The 15,070-nt window shown below is 43.8% G+C and overlaps 1 protein-coding gene across 1 annotated transcript in view; it reads left to right on the top strand.

Moving 5' to 3' along the window:
- abca2 (ATP-binding cassette, sub-family A (ABC1), member 2) overlaps positions 1 to 11,968 on the top strand; it is a 104,293-nt gene extending 92,325 nt beyond the window's left edge. Inside the window, exons 42-48 of the mRNA XM_086313186.1 lie at positions 3,402 to 3,536; positions 4,185 to 4,288; positions 4,391 to 4,483; positions 7,326 to 7,428; positions 9,377 to 9,514; positions 9,598 to 9,807; positions 10,566 to 11,968. Of these exons, the coding sequence (XP_086169312.1) occupies positions 3,402 to 3,536; positions 4,185 to 4,288; positions 4,391 to 4,483; positions 7,326 to 7,428; positions 9,377 to 9,514; positions 9,598 to 9,807; positions 10,566 to 10,601 (819 nt within the window). The 3' untranslated portion in view covers positions 10,602 to 11,968. The remainder of the gene's footprint in view (positions 1 to 3,401; positions 3,537 to 4,184; positions 4,289 to 4,390; positions 4,484 to 7,325; positions 7,429 to 9,376; positions 9,515 to 9,597; positions 9,808 to 10,565) is intronic.
- The last annotated feature ends 3,102 nt before the right edge of the window (positions 11,969 to 15,070 follow it).

The raw sequence follows: 15,070 nt of genomic DNA, 5'->3' as shown, positions 1-15,070 counted from the left end.
GCACCGCACGATAGGCCCCGCTGATCGTGCTGTAACAGTGGTCCAATGTCCTCTCCTCTCTGGTTGGGCATTTAATATACTGCTTATATTTTGGAAGCTCATGGCTCAGATTGGCTTTGTTAAAGTCCCCAAGAGCAATGATGAGAGAGTCCGGGAATGTCCGCTCCGTGTGGAGAATCTGCTCCGCGAGTGCGCACTGAGCTGCCTGCGCATCTGCGTCTGGCGGGATGTAAACAGCGGCCAGGATGAATGAAGCAAACTCCCGCGGAGAATAAAACGGTTTGCAGTGGATAAAAAGATATTCCAGAGAGGAAGAGCAGTGCTGAGCAATCACTGTCACATCTGTGCACCAGCCACTATTGATGTAGAAGCAGAGACCTCCACCTTTGGACTTACCGGAGAGAGCGGCCTGCCTCCAGCCTCCCTCGAAATGCTGTCAGATCTCTGCCGATGGTCTGAATTGAAGCTCTCATACAGCAGGGCCACTGTCATACTCTCCCAGCTTACCCACACTATGCCACACCATGCTTTTGGGATCACTGTGCCATGTTCAGCATCCTCTCCTGCCCCCTGATTCACAACCAGGTGGTACAGCGGGGCTAGGCATTGGCATTGAGCCCTGGCACCACCTGTCACCTCTCGGCCACCACCCAGTCACAACTAGTCGCAGGGAGATGTGGCGGCCCCACTTTAGAAATCCAATATATTAAGCCTGAAGGGTTCTAATGTTACTTTGAGCAAGATAAGTGAGGCGTGCAACAGCAACAACAGCTGATATTATGCTTCCTGTTTCCATTGAGATTAATAAACAGGTTCTTTTGATGTTACAGAACTTATCGCTTCGTTTGTTTGTACTTGAGCAGAGACAGAAATCAGAGCTAGTTACATACCTGCTATCTGGTTGTGTATCATTGTACAACTTAAGGTTGAAATTAAGGTTTGTACTAATCCAGTTCTCTTTCACATATGTTACATATATGTTACATATTACATGTACAGCGTATGACTCTCCTTTTAGAAAGGCGTTGACGTTGGTGGGTCAGGTGAGTCAGAGTTTCTCTCTAGCTTATAAAGAGAGCCCGGTGGGTTGCTCATGGAGTCACACGTTTGCAGCCTTAGAGTCTTCTGTAACCTGTGGTCCTTACTGGCGTGTTGCTCAGTTTACATGCTGGGTGGGACCTTGATTTGGTTCAGTAATCTGGTGGTCAGTGAGGGTTCCTCTCCAGCCTGCAAAAAGAGCCCAGTGTGTAACTCGGGGAGAAGTTTGCTCCGCACCTCCTAAAATTTAATATAGGTTGGTTGTGGCCCCTTACCAGCGTGTTGCTCGTAGGTTGCACGCTAACACACTCAGTGTGGTGCTCGAGTTCTGGACCCAGATATATTCTTTTGTATGTTTGAGAAGCTTGTAGATTCACGTGGTTGGTCGGATGGTGAGCAGACTTTGTTTCTACAGCGTCTCAGCATCTCTTTGTGCTGTCTAAATGTTAATGTGCGGTGATACAGGGATGTTTGGTAAAGCCTTACCTTCAGCACCAAGACGCCTCTTTCACAAGACTGCGGCCTCTACCTCATCTTCGGTGGTGCTTGAGAGGAAGGAGGAGTATTGGAAGATAGGATGCTGCAACATCATCTTAAAAAAATTGGTGGGAAGCTCTGGGCAACTTGTACATTTGGATGAAGATAAACCCGAACAACTGATTGACAACAGACAGTTACATGCACTGGAAACGCTGCATCCAGATGAACAGAATAAACTTTTTGGGAACATTATAGAGTCTTATCTGTCTCTGTTCTCAGGTACACCATCTTGTGGTCATTTAGTGGACCATGATATTGATGATACTCAGCCTATTAAACAGCATTTTTACCGGTCATCTCCTGATAAGCGACAGATATTAGAATCTGAGGTAAATGGTAAAATGGTGTTGCCTTCTTCCTCTGCTTGTTCATCTCTGTGTTTGCTGATGTAGAAGTCAGATTTCAAATTTAGGTCTTGCACTGACTTTTGCTAAATTAATGGCGTCACACAGCCAGGTGCATATCCTCTTCCCAGAATGAAAGATTGTATTGACCAGGTAGCCACGACAAACTTTGTGAGCAAGTTTGACCTTTAGAAAGGGCGTCGACAGGTTCCTCCGTCTCAGAGAGCCAAATACATTTGTTCTGTCCTTCAGGTCTGTATTTATATGCTGTCATGCCATTTGGTCTTTGAAATGCAGCAGCTTCTTTTCAAACATTAATGAATACAGTTGTGTCAGGATTATAAAGCAGTGCAGTTTATTTAGACGACGTAGGTGTTTACAGTGAAACCTGGGAGGAGCATGTAGAGCAAATGAAGACACCTGAACTGGTTTGACCATCAGTCTGGCTAAATGTAAATCTGCTAGAGCCACTATTACATGTTGTTTTTGTTTCCTGCCCATGGAGAAAACAAAAACCAAGAACATGAAGGCTCAGTAAGCTGAACTATAATCACAGACACCAGTCAGGATGCAATCCCTGACATGAAGGGGAAATATCTCTTTCCTCCACTAGGTTGAACCCCAATTCTCTACTGAATCATTCAGAGACCCTCGACCTCAGGCTCTTGTCCTGCCAAAGAGGTGATGTTAAACGGTCATGTTTGCTAACTGGCCAGCCTACCGTCAGAGCCTCAGCTCCTGACAGCCACCGAATTCACAAAGCCCCGACCCCCTCCTGTAGTCGTGTGTCTGCAGCAGGTGAGGTCCATCTAAACTGATAAAACTTAATTGCAACTTTTTGTGATGACTGAGTTTCCGGTTCATTTTTCGAGCAGGTGAAACCTGAGTTGACTCATTGAGCTAAAAACGACTTCACATTGTGACGGCAGTTGTTGGACTTTGTGCAGTAAGATAATGAAGAGAATATCCTGTGCATGATAAACTTGCTCACTCTGTGAAGCGTGTTTTATCACCGTTTTTTGTGAAGTAATTACAAAGAAAAAGAGCTGAAGTTTAGTCTTATGCAGTAATCTTCTTCCTCTGACCTTTATTTCCCAATAACCTTTATAACTGCTGTTTTATACAACAGTTAGTTATTTTAATTGTGTTATTTTTTTTATCAGACTCCACAGGACTCTGTGTAGCTTGTAACTTTGTGGTGTCTTGTAATTATCCACTTAACACAGCCAGCAAAACATGCAGACATGTTAACCTACAAGAACTTTTGCTGATTGCGCAGTTATTTAGTAAAAGACCCATACTTACGGTCAGAGTCAGACCCAACATGTAGGACAGAGAATACAAACTGAGGATCAAATATTGGAACAATTCAGCAAATGTTATGCAGTTCCACATTAAGGGGGGATATCCTACCGTTGTCTCCTTCATCGCCTGAACAGCAGAATTTCAACAGCTCACATTACTCTTTACCCCCTGCAGGTGGTGCAGTGGGCATTGGAAAAGCTGGAGCTGTCCAAGTATGCAGACAAACCAGCGGGCACTTACAGTGGAGGAAACAAACGCAAGCTCTCCACTGCCATTGCTCTCATCGGGTACCCATCACTCATCTTCCTGGTAAGAAGAATAGATGCTCTCTGTGCTCGGGGCAGCGTAACAAAGATCAGAGGGTCAATCCGCCGGTTTCTTCACATTCTGTTTGAAGCTTTAGTTCATTTTTGGAAGCATGTTTAACATTGAAATGGAGCCGATAGAAGTGCTTAAAAGCATAAAATGAAGGACGATGTGAATGTGTGACTATGGGGCTAATCAGTAATCTGAGTGATCATTCATAAATATTTTTATTAAAACTTGATAGTATTGCATACATGTATACAAAGTATTACAAAAGTAGTGATAGTATTATATAAGTTAGTTACTCTGCGAGTTCTACTCATACCTTGGATTATATTTTAATGTCTGTGTGCAACACAGTAATCTTTTGATATAAACATCGTAATATGTGATCATTTTTAATGATTAAGTGTAACATGGATACAGAAAATATGCAACCAGTTTTACTTAAAGACTGCAGTGAGTGTCCCTGAACAGCCTGTGGAGACAGCATCAACCCAACATCCAGTTGGTCAAATAGTAAAAAAGTCCAAAGTTGTCCAACATTTCTACATCACACATGCCAGCCTATCAACGTCCCAGGCAGTAAGGTTCAGAGTCCATCCAGAGTCTGTCGCTGTTTTAAACATTGTTGTGTTTGCTTGTGTTTAGGATGAGCCCACCACTGGGATGGACCCGAAAGCCCGCAGGTTCCTCTGGAATTTAATCCTGGACATAATCAAGACCGGACGCTCTGTAGTGCTGACGTCACACAGGTTATAAAGCTTAGTAATGACATGCATGTTCCTCTGGAACACCTCCTGTTATACCATCTGTGTTACAAATGTTTCACCAAAGTGTTTTCACTACATCTGCAGCATGGAGGAGTGTGAGGCCTTGTGTACCAGACTGGGCATTATGGTGAATGGCAGGTTTAAATGCCTGGGGAGCATCCAGCACCTAAAGAACAGGTCAGGACCTTCTTTAATCATAGTTACTCATAGTTATATAGTCCAGGTTTCTGAAGACACGGTTACTCAGGACCTGCAGCACTGAGATTTGGCACATCCAGAGGTTTGATGTGTGACATCTCGAGGGTGCAGCAACACATCCAAGAGTCGTCGTCGTTAAAGATTCAGCTCTGCAGGAGAAACCAGAGGACACCTGAAGAGCTGGATTTAGGGCAAACTGGGAGTCATGGATTTGTCCCACTGTTTATGTCTGGTTTCAGTGTAAGAGTCTCTTTTTTAAGGTGCAGTTTACTCTTTCCACAGCACTGCTCCGAGGATGTGTTCATTTGTCCATGTTTGGGACTCTGTCTGCAAGAGTGAGGAGACAAACTGGGTTTCATGACTTCCAGGAGGACAATGGATCAGATAGGGGCCACTGTGTCAGAGCTTCTGATGTTACTTTCTTAAAGAGAATCATCCTACTTACCTGGAGTGGTGTCAACAAAGACACTTTGGTTGATCTTCTTGGGGGATGGACCCATCACATACATCCCTAGCAGCCTTTGGACCATCGTTTGTTGGTGTTTGCCTGCTGGTTGCTGGTTTTGAAGTTTGTACAATAGAACACATTACAGTTTTGCACATTCTCCTGAACATCCCAGCTCGGTTTTAGCCAGCAGACCATTTCTGCAATCGTCAGTAGGTTTGGTGTCTTCCCAGATGTCCAGGGGAAGGATTGTGGCTGGCACATGGTCTTGTAGGGAAGCTTGAGATAGATAGATAAAGCCCTGTTTTGATGACATGGTGGGATTGATGTTATATCTCCTGTATCAGTGATTTTCTGATTCAGGGTGTGACTTTCTGGTTTTCTGCTCTGCCTTCCACCTCTATTGTAAGCTTCTGTGAGGGGCCCTGTAGAGCACAGATGATGGTGGCACATTCTGACGTGGAGACACGAGGAGTGTCTGCTGAAAGAAAGCAGTACTCTGGTCACCCACCCCACCACACCCCCCACTCCTGAAGTGTCTTATCTTATCATCATCATCAAACCAATACTTTCCTTCTGAAACATCCAGCTGCATACCAGTGAATAATATGAAATCTAAACGCAGTAGAGCAGGAAATGCCGTTGTCTTTGAAACAAGCACCACCACAGGCACATGCCAGCTTTTACTCTAAAGAGTCATTTCTGTCTCCATCCAGCCCAGCAGCTAGCTCGGTGGTCTGTTAGACAAGTACATGAGGTGAGTTTGTCAGCTGGGGAGTATATGTCGAACCAGTACCCACAACAGCATTTCCAGTCTAATGTTTCACAGTTATGGAGACTTTCAACTGCCACAAGAGGACAGTAATTTCTCCTGGGCTGTGGAACAGCTGATCTTGGACAGTAGAAGGAGATGTAACGCTGGATGTGAGGGAGGAGTATTTTCACCTGATGTTTGTGGTGGTTTGGGATGAGGTGGAGTAAATCTGAGGTGAGACACTGTTCTCCTGTGATCTCATCTTTTTCCAGCTGTTTTTACAACCTGACCATGCTCATCCACAGCTCTGACTTATCATTTTAAAATCAGCTTGAGTACTGTGAGGTCATCAATATCAGGTTTCTACCTTTGGTATAATGAACAGTACATATAAGCTTTCCTCCTCATCGTGCACTCATGCCCTGTCTCCACTAGTTCATCCTCACAGTCCATGGAAAAACAGGCAGTCCTTAAAATCAGACGAGGTTTATGTGGCAGCTGCACCAGATCCTGCAGTCTGTTCTGTCCAGGACATTGCACACAGCTGCCATCATTTCTTTAGCTATCAGAGGATGCAAGGACAGAAAATCTTTACATTTGTCCACATTTAGAAGCAGCTCTGCTTCATCATGCATACTCCCATAGAAACTGAAGCTTAATTGGGTATTTTCCAGGGGATCCCACAGGCAACCGCAAAAGACCACCCTTAACCTCAGGTCATCGTAGTCAAAGGAGCTTGCAAAGAAAAGCGTCTGGACTTCTTTAAGTTGCTTGAAGACGTTTCACCTCTCATCCGAGAAGCTTCTTCAGTTCTAAGGTCAAATGGTGGAGAGTCCCAGATATAAACCTAGTGGGAGTTTCCCCCCACAGAGGGACAAAAGGACCCCCTGATGATCCTCTAATCACCTGAGCCAAGGTGTGAAACTGGGCGTGGGTCCCAATCAGCCAGAGTTTCGGGTGTGTTCATTGTGAAACCTGGCCCCACCTTATCATGTGAATTCCTGAGGTCAGATGGCCCAGGATGTGAGTGGGCGTTAAGGCGTCTGGGAAGGGATCTCAAAACTGGATTATAGATGGCAGAGAGTTGGTGTCGTAAACCCCGCCTCTGTTCAAAGATGGTCGCTCCTTTGACTACGATGACCTGGATGACTGAGAACCTTCACAGACTCAGGTCTCATAGTTGACTACAGATGTGCCAGCTGTCAAAGGGTGAGAGCCAGGGTGCACCCCAGACAGGTCGCCAGTCTGTCTGACAGACCACCATTCACACGCATGAGCAATTTGGGATTCCCCATTAAGCTGGTCCCCACTAACTGCATGTGTTTGGACTGTGGGAGGAAGCCAGAGTACCCAGTACCCAGCAAACACTGGGAGAACAGTTCTTGCTGTGAGGCAACAGCGCTAATCACCACAGCACAGTGCTGCCCACGTTCATGAGGTTAAAAAAGACAAAGGTATATTAAAAAAATCCGAATTAGAAAAAAGTTTACAGTTCTGGCTCGCTCAGTACTCATATAACATATGTTGGGGTGCTTTTTTTAAAGGGGCAGAGTTGGAGAACTTTATGATTGTACCATTATGTCCTGACTTGGCACAGTCATGCTTCTCTTAACATGTTATAGGTTTGGAGATGGCTACATGATCACAGTGAGGACAAAGAGCAGCTCCAGCGTCAAAGAGGTGGTTCGGTTTTTCAACAGAAACTTCCCCGAGGCTCTGCTGAAGGTACGTTACAGCAACTCTCCAGTGTCGTCATTTTACCCACAGAGCACCAACCTGACAGACGTAGCACCCGACTAAACCTCACTATCAGTTCAGTTGTGTTTTCATGATATAGTGTAAATTCACCCCAACAGCTGCTTTATATTGTAGATCTAAAGATCCTCATCAGAGAGAAAATAATACCACGGTTTAATAAATATAATAAAGAGCAAATATTACCTGAAGAGTGTGGTTATATACCAAAACTGGTGGTAGATCTTTAGCATCGCCATAGAATCGATTCAAGAATGTAAAGTTTTGTGTGGTTTAATTAGAAGATCTGTATTGTTTCATTAAGCTACTTTGCCTGTGCTATATCACTGTAATAAAACCTCTGCACATAAAGTCTGACGATGTGGACATTCAGTACTTACCTGTCCATTCAACAAGTGCAAGGAGCCTCCTACAACTGGTACAGCTGTTGACTGTCCCTAACTTTAGGTTCTAGTGGGGTGCATCTTTGGCTGGCTGTAGCTCAGGGTGTACATGATCAGAAGGTTGGTGGTTCAGTCCCTGGCTGCCCCAGTCTGCATGCCTTCAGCAAGATACTAACCCTAAGTTGCTCACCGATGCATCCATCCGAGTATGAATGTGTGTGAATGTTAGATAGTAAGCACTTAAAGCATAGAAGAAAGTGCTTGTGTGGATGTGGCATGTTGTATAGAGCGCTGTGAGTACTCTGTACTCTTTATATAAGAATCAGTCCATGTAGCATTAAGGTAGGGCTGCCACGATTACGTCGACTATCAAAATCGTCGACGACTGATTTAATAGTCGACGCGTCGTTTGAAGCTTTGTAAGATCACAAAAGCTGCAGGAATAAGTAGCAGGATTTAAGAGTGTAATAACGGACTGAAACAGAAGATGGCAGCACTGCATGTACAAGGATGCCAGCTGCCGTTAAACCCCGAAGAAGAAGAAGCAGCGTCCCAGAATTCATAGCGCGGCCCAGCTCAGTTTCCAACAATGGCAGCAGCTAGTTAGTTTTAATGTTACTCTTATTATTCTTTCTGGGTCACAAAATAAACGTTTAACATATTTTCAGGCGAGAATGTAGCTGTGTAAACCTCAAATATCTGCTCAGTTTATCAGGACACCGCATATTTTCAAAAGCGCTCCGACGTTTTCGGAGACGTCTGTTACCCACTAGCTCGATAGCTAGCCGGGGGCTAGGCTCACTAGAGCCGTGAGAACACCGGACTCCCGGCAAATCGCGTCTTTCACTACTCAGGTTAAACATGATATATGAGTCACTTAGATAACTTCAAAATGTTATTGTTTGGCTTTTTAGTATTTTATTTGTTCCTGAGTAAATCGGTTTGGCTGAGATTAAAGTTATAGTTTTTACACAGCTGAATAAACGTCAAGCAGACAGCTGATTATCAGAAGTGTGAGATGCTCCAGAATATACTCCGGTGTCCTGTTATATTTTAGATAGCAAGGAGTTTATTAAACTCCACCGAAACAATCTGCAAATTTCATTAAAATTTAATAAACTATCATCTTGTCTTTATTTTTAGTTAGCACAGACCATAAACACTTAAAGCTGTAAGCTAATGATAGTTATATGAGAGCAGATGCTGCTGGTGCAATAAGCTGTACGTTTTACGTCCAATGGATTTGATTAGTCGACTAATCGCAAAAATAATCAGTGACTAGTCGACTATCAAAATAATCGTTTGTGGCAGCCCTACATTCAGGTGAAACAGGGCAGGCATCCGGTCGTAGGCAGTTAAAGCTAGGCCAGTATCCTCAACACCAGCTTGAGTTAGCTACTAATTACTAACCTAATAGGTGATACCCACAGGATCAAGAGCTGGTCCATATCCCTATAATTGGAGTCACTGGCCACAGTTACAATACCACAGCTGAAAAATGTGGTAAACTGTAAACCGTGTTATCATATTTGCAGGAGCGTCACCACACCAAGGTGCAGTACCAGCTGAAGTCTGAGCGCATGTCCCTGGCTCAGGTCTTTAGTAAGATGGAGCAGGTGGTGGAGGTGCTGGGTATTGAGGACTACTCTGTCAGTCAGACTACTCTGGATAATGTGAGTGACTCAGTTTCATCCAAGACTTCAAAAAGGAATATCTTAAATAAAAAATAAAGTACAGGATCTCTTTTTCCATCCAGGTGTTTGTTAACTTTGCCAAGAAACAAAGCGATAACCTTGAGCAGCAGGATGTGTCGCCACTGGGCAGTGGAAAGTCCCCCCTGCAGCGCATCTTCAGCCTTCTAAAGTCTCGAACGGCCAACACAGAACTCAACGCTCTGATCAGTGAGGCGCCAGAAGAGCTGGAGAGCGATGATGATGAAGGTCTCATTAGCTTCGAAGAGGAACGGGTGAGCAGATCCTGCCTAGAGTTTTCTGTTTCTCTGTTCATTGAAGTTCAGAGGGAGGGGTACACAGGTGAAGGTGCAGCAGGCCCCACATCTGTGTCTGGAAGGTCAGTAACATGAGACAAACAGAGCTATAGTGTGTGGAAGAGACATCACCCAGAACTTGGGCTAGGACATACTGTAGTGTTACCACGAGATGTTGTAGCATCAGTGTAGCTTGCAGCAAGCAATGGAAACACTGCTACTACTGTAGAAGGACAGGTACTCAATGACCCTCATCACCACAGCACAAACCTCAGGAGACAACAGTGAAGAGTTAACACTGGAGTAGCTTTTCACCAGCAGAGTAAACAAATGTGCTTAACCAGCATGGTTTCCTCTACACGTGTAAAAGCTAATGATTTAAACACATTCAGCCCGTTTTCAATGCAGCAGTGGCCTCTAAAGGAGCGAACCATCTAACGCTGACAGTGTTACATAAATGTAAGTGTTCACACAGGGTCTCAGCCCATCTATCATCAGGTAACAGAACAGGATTGCACCCTGAACAGGTGGTTAGTCTGTCAGACTTCAGACTGTGGAGCAACAGGTAGTATGTGCAGACTCTGCAGATGAGCTGCAGGTCTGAACCAAGAACTTTCTCACACTGTTCTCAAACAAACACTGGATTTTCTTATGCACGCTCCCTGACAAAGACATCACCACTACGTGTTAGCACGTGTAGTGATTTTCTGGTGTGTATATTTGTGTGTGTTTGGCAGGTGCAGCTCTCTTTCAATACAGACACCCTCTGTTAAAATGAGCTACTTTCACATCAGAGAGCAGAGGGGAGGGCAGAGGGGGGACCCCTGATCCCACTGGTCTGAGCTATGCGTTCCTGAGAGTATGGCACCGCGACCCTGAAGAGGACCAAAACTCTCTGAACACAGCACCTGAGGTTCAGTATTTCAGGCTTCAGATGGACTCTGCACTAGGACGGCAACATTATACTTTGAGTGTGTGAATTTGAACCCTTTATGAAATGTTAAAAACCAAGTCTTTGATTCCACTGGTGTCTCTGAGCTGACTGGAATCACCCCCTAATCACAAAGGGTCCTTGTTACTCTGTAGACCTGCCTTGAGTGCATGCTGTGATGATGATAATACACCCTGTTTTTCTGTGGTAAGATTTATTTTGAAGGCAGCTACAAACTGCTGTGTTGGTTCGTTTGTTTAAATCTTTTTCTTTCTTTTTTCTGCGTGGGGGGGGCACCCTGTAAGGGGGCGTGCGTGGACCTGTGGGGGAGCAGGAGGCCTTCTTGCCTTCTTTGATGTTACCAGGTGAATGTACACGGGTGTTGTCATGGTGATGCCTCCTCCTCTCGGTTTGTTCTGACACTGTACACGTGGTCGCTTTCTTTTCTGTTTTACATATTAGTATTTTTATTTATATTCTTATTATTTTTATGAATATTATTGTAACATGTTATTATGTTGTGCATTCTGGTGAGAAGATCCTCTGTAAATGGGGCACTGTGTATAATAAGAACAATAACTCCACCTGCAGTGAACATGAGCAGCATTGTAACAGCCTGAACGGTGGATTTGAATTCCTGACAACAACTGCACTCCTATCACTGTGACACTAACAGGGACCTTCAGATCACATTTGCAGTAATACGTGGGTACGCTCCATGTTTTATGATTTGCAGATGAACTTGTAATTTTTTCATGGCTTCTGGAATCAGCACATTACAAAAATATGGCTCTCTCACTGACCGTGTTGATATGTTCTTTAAACTGATCTCATGTTTCGTGATAACTGAGTTGTCCTGTCATCAACAACTCCTGTGTTGCTTCTTCTTTCACAGCTAGCTGCAGTCCTGGTTTGGTTATTACTCTGGTACTGGTGGGCTTTTTTCCCTGTTGCAGATGTTATCATTAAAAAAGAGTAACTGTCATCTTTCATGTCTGAGATTGTGAGCTTGACGGATAAAAGCAAGTCTGTCATGGACTTTAACAACTGTATGTCACCTACAGCCACTGGAGTTTTGAGCATTCATAGTTTAAAATAAATCTAAACTGTATGTTTTGGGATGTAAACATCAGATTCATATGTGAACTTAACCTTTAATAACGCCGTTGAAGCGTGTGTCTGATTAAACGACTGTTTCTGAACTGTAACTTACACTGAACAGAGGCTCTTCTTATGCTTTGTGTTTGTTGCAACAGTGAGCTTCGTCCCACACATCTGCAGCTCTGCTGCTGTGGACCTCTCGCGCCGATTATAAAAACGAGTCACGTGCCCAATGGAGTCAAATATTTTGAGCTTCTTCAAGACACAAGTCATCTTTTCTTGGACTTTTCTAAAGTCTTCACTCCGGGACTGTGTGAAAGCTACACCGCGTTTGCATGTTCCTTGTCATGCATCCATATTTTGATGAAATATGATGTCATCAAACATCCTTTTAGTCGTTTGATGACATCATATTTCATTCTAGTTCATCGAACGCGGTGCAGGCCAGTCGCATTCTTCTAGTTTTGGCCTTTTGCACATTATTGGACTTATTTATTCTTTTATTTAATTCACTTTTTCTTTCTTACTCTTGTGCTGCCTGTAACAAAGCATCCTCACACATCTGGGGTTATACCTTTTTTTGGTTGAACATTTTGAATATTGATATAAATATGATGAGCTGGGCTCCACTGGGAGAACACAGCAGAGAGAGAAGAGAACAATATGTTTTTATTAACTCTGTACTATGAAATGTAAATTTGCTATTATTGTTTTAATAGTGAGAATTAATTAGGCGATTACACGGACTGAGACGGAGGCTACCACGTGGGTAATCTGTTGGTGTCTGTCTCCCTCACTCTGTCCTTTACAGTGTCAGCATTCAGCTGTGGCGCAGCTTTCACACAGTCCAGGAGTGAATAATGCAATAAATGAATGGCAGCATTCAGTTATTGCATTATTCACTGCTCTCCGTTTTTAGGTCTTTGCTTTTTTTAATGAAAAGCAACAAAAGTGGTATCCTGATTAGTAACTTGAAAAGAACTAATACTTTAAACATGACACCTTATAATATGTTTAAATAGCACAACAAAACACAACAAAATGTGGGGTTCCTATTTTGGCATGAGACTAAGGCCCTAAGTACGCTTTAATTATTTGTAATTCCAGCATAACTATATTTACCTACTAATACTAAGGTATTTACCTTCAAATAAGGGAATCGAGTCGTTTAACCTTATCTAACGTCCAGATGTTTTACTGCCTCCTTTAGTTCACCCCTTTGTGTTGTGAGTCCTGCGTTTGCGTCCTATTCCTGTCTCCTGCACAGCACATCATGAGGTGTGGTGCTTGCATGTGGAAGATTTTACTGTGAACAGACAACACGCAGTCAAGGGAGCAGGTGGAACAAGCCATCCGTAAACTGCCAAAACAGAGGAAATGCATCCAAGAAACTGCTGCAATATTAGAGTAGCGAACTCTACAGGTTGGTACATCCTGAGAAAGAAAGAAAGACGTTTGACCTTTAACAAACACATTTATTCATATCACAATTCAATAATACAAACAAAACGCTCACAAAGTCAAAGGAAGCATCACAAAAACACCACCCAAAAACCACACACACTTAGATCCACGTGTAGTTATCAAAACAAATACACTGAATAATAATATCACTCTAAAAATGCAAAACAAGTGCACCATCCTCCCTCAATGAACATAAAACATCTCTAATACACCACAAATCTGTAAACATCTGTAGATTACAACACGATACAACACAACACAACTAAGCCCTTAAAACTAATTGCTGCATCAGTCCAACCCTGTCCAAGCATTTCATGTTTCCTCGTTTTCCAAATTGCGAACTTTGCCATACCAAGAAGGAAATTGATTAAGACATGAGTCTTCCTTTTCAAAGCTCTGTACTTAAGACTAAAAACAAAAACTGCCATAGAAAAACGCTCACCCAGGGCTTCCACCCATTCCTGCAATAAACTAAACAGGCTTTTTAACCTCACACAGGACAAAAACAAGTGACAGCGACTCCTGTTGTTCACAAAATAGACATCCACCCCTAGTAGTCGGGTCTAGCTGTGTGTCTGTTCGTAGCTATAAATCCATGTATAATCCTCCACTGGAGGTCACCAACCTGTTTCTCAACAGGTGGCTTATACAGGACCCTCCATCTGCCCTTCGGGGCAAGGTCTGAACCAAAAACCTGTGTCCACCTCGACTCCCTGACCCCCCGAGCACAAGTTCAGCACCTTGGCACAACTCTGATACAGGTGCTTCTTCCCACATGAACTGAGAACACCCGACACCAGTCCATTCTCCTCATGCCATCCATCAAAAGCTGGCGCAGCTGAAAGTACTGGAAATACGTACTCGTACCCATTATACCACTGGTCAGCTAGATTGCAATTTTCAGCAAATAGTTTCAGTGACACAGGTAAGGACTCCCAGACGTCTTCCAGGATCCTCTTTAAGATTCTGGTGGACTTGATGTTAGTAAGGTTGCACATCCTTTCTATCGATAGTTTTGCGAGGTGACCCAGTTTCACAATCCCAGCTTGAATGAACTTGGTCCTTATTGTAGGTGATGACAGCAAACAAAAAGTCATTGTGAAACAATGGTTCTTCAAAAATCCCCAGCCAGGTCTAGGGTCAGGATCACGGAAAATCTTCAGCGTTTTCCAAGCATCCAACACTGAATGATAAAAAGGTGTTAAACCCATCATATCAAGCTCTGCTGTTTTAAGCAAAAACAGATGCTTATCCAGTCCAGGATATCCAGCTTTCTGGGGAAGCAGCCGAGCCAAGGGCAGCCAACAGTAACTACTTCCATAAAGCAGCTTCTGAGCAGTTTGTAATCTGAAGGCAGTGGTCTTGGCCATGATATCCACAAGTCCTTGACCTCCCTCTGACACGGCAAGAAACAGTACAGATGCCTTAAGCCAATGCTGCCCGGACCAGAAAAAATCCACAATGAGACGCTGAACAGCCCAGCAGGTGGAACCAACCCCACAAGCTTGTGCCACAGGGACGAGGCAACCAGATTATTGGCAATCAGAGCCCTACCCCTATATGACAGCTGGGGTAGCAACCATGTCCATTTACACAACTTGGACTCAACTTTTTCCTGTACGCCCCTCAGTTCTTTTTCTGAAATTGTTCGTTACCTATAAAAAGTATAAAAAGTGTCTTAATACCATTCCTTCCCCAGCACATATTTCCTGGCAGGGTTGGACTGTTCTCTACGCACCAGTTACC

Source organism: Aulonocara sp. 'chitande type north' Nkhata Bay, linkage group LG12 (assembly GCF_057382095.1).
Source record: "Aulonocara sp. 'chitande type north' Nkhata Bay isolate Kocher_YH1m ecotype deep benthic linkage group LG12, A_spYH_male_GT1.1, whole genome shotgun sequence".
NCBI lineage: Eukaryota > Metazoa > Chordata > Actinopteri > Cichliformes > Cichlidae > Aulonocara > Aulonocara sp. 'chitande type north' Nkhata Bay.
This window is presented reverse-complemented; position numbering and strand designations above follow the sequence as displayed.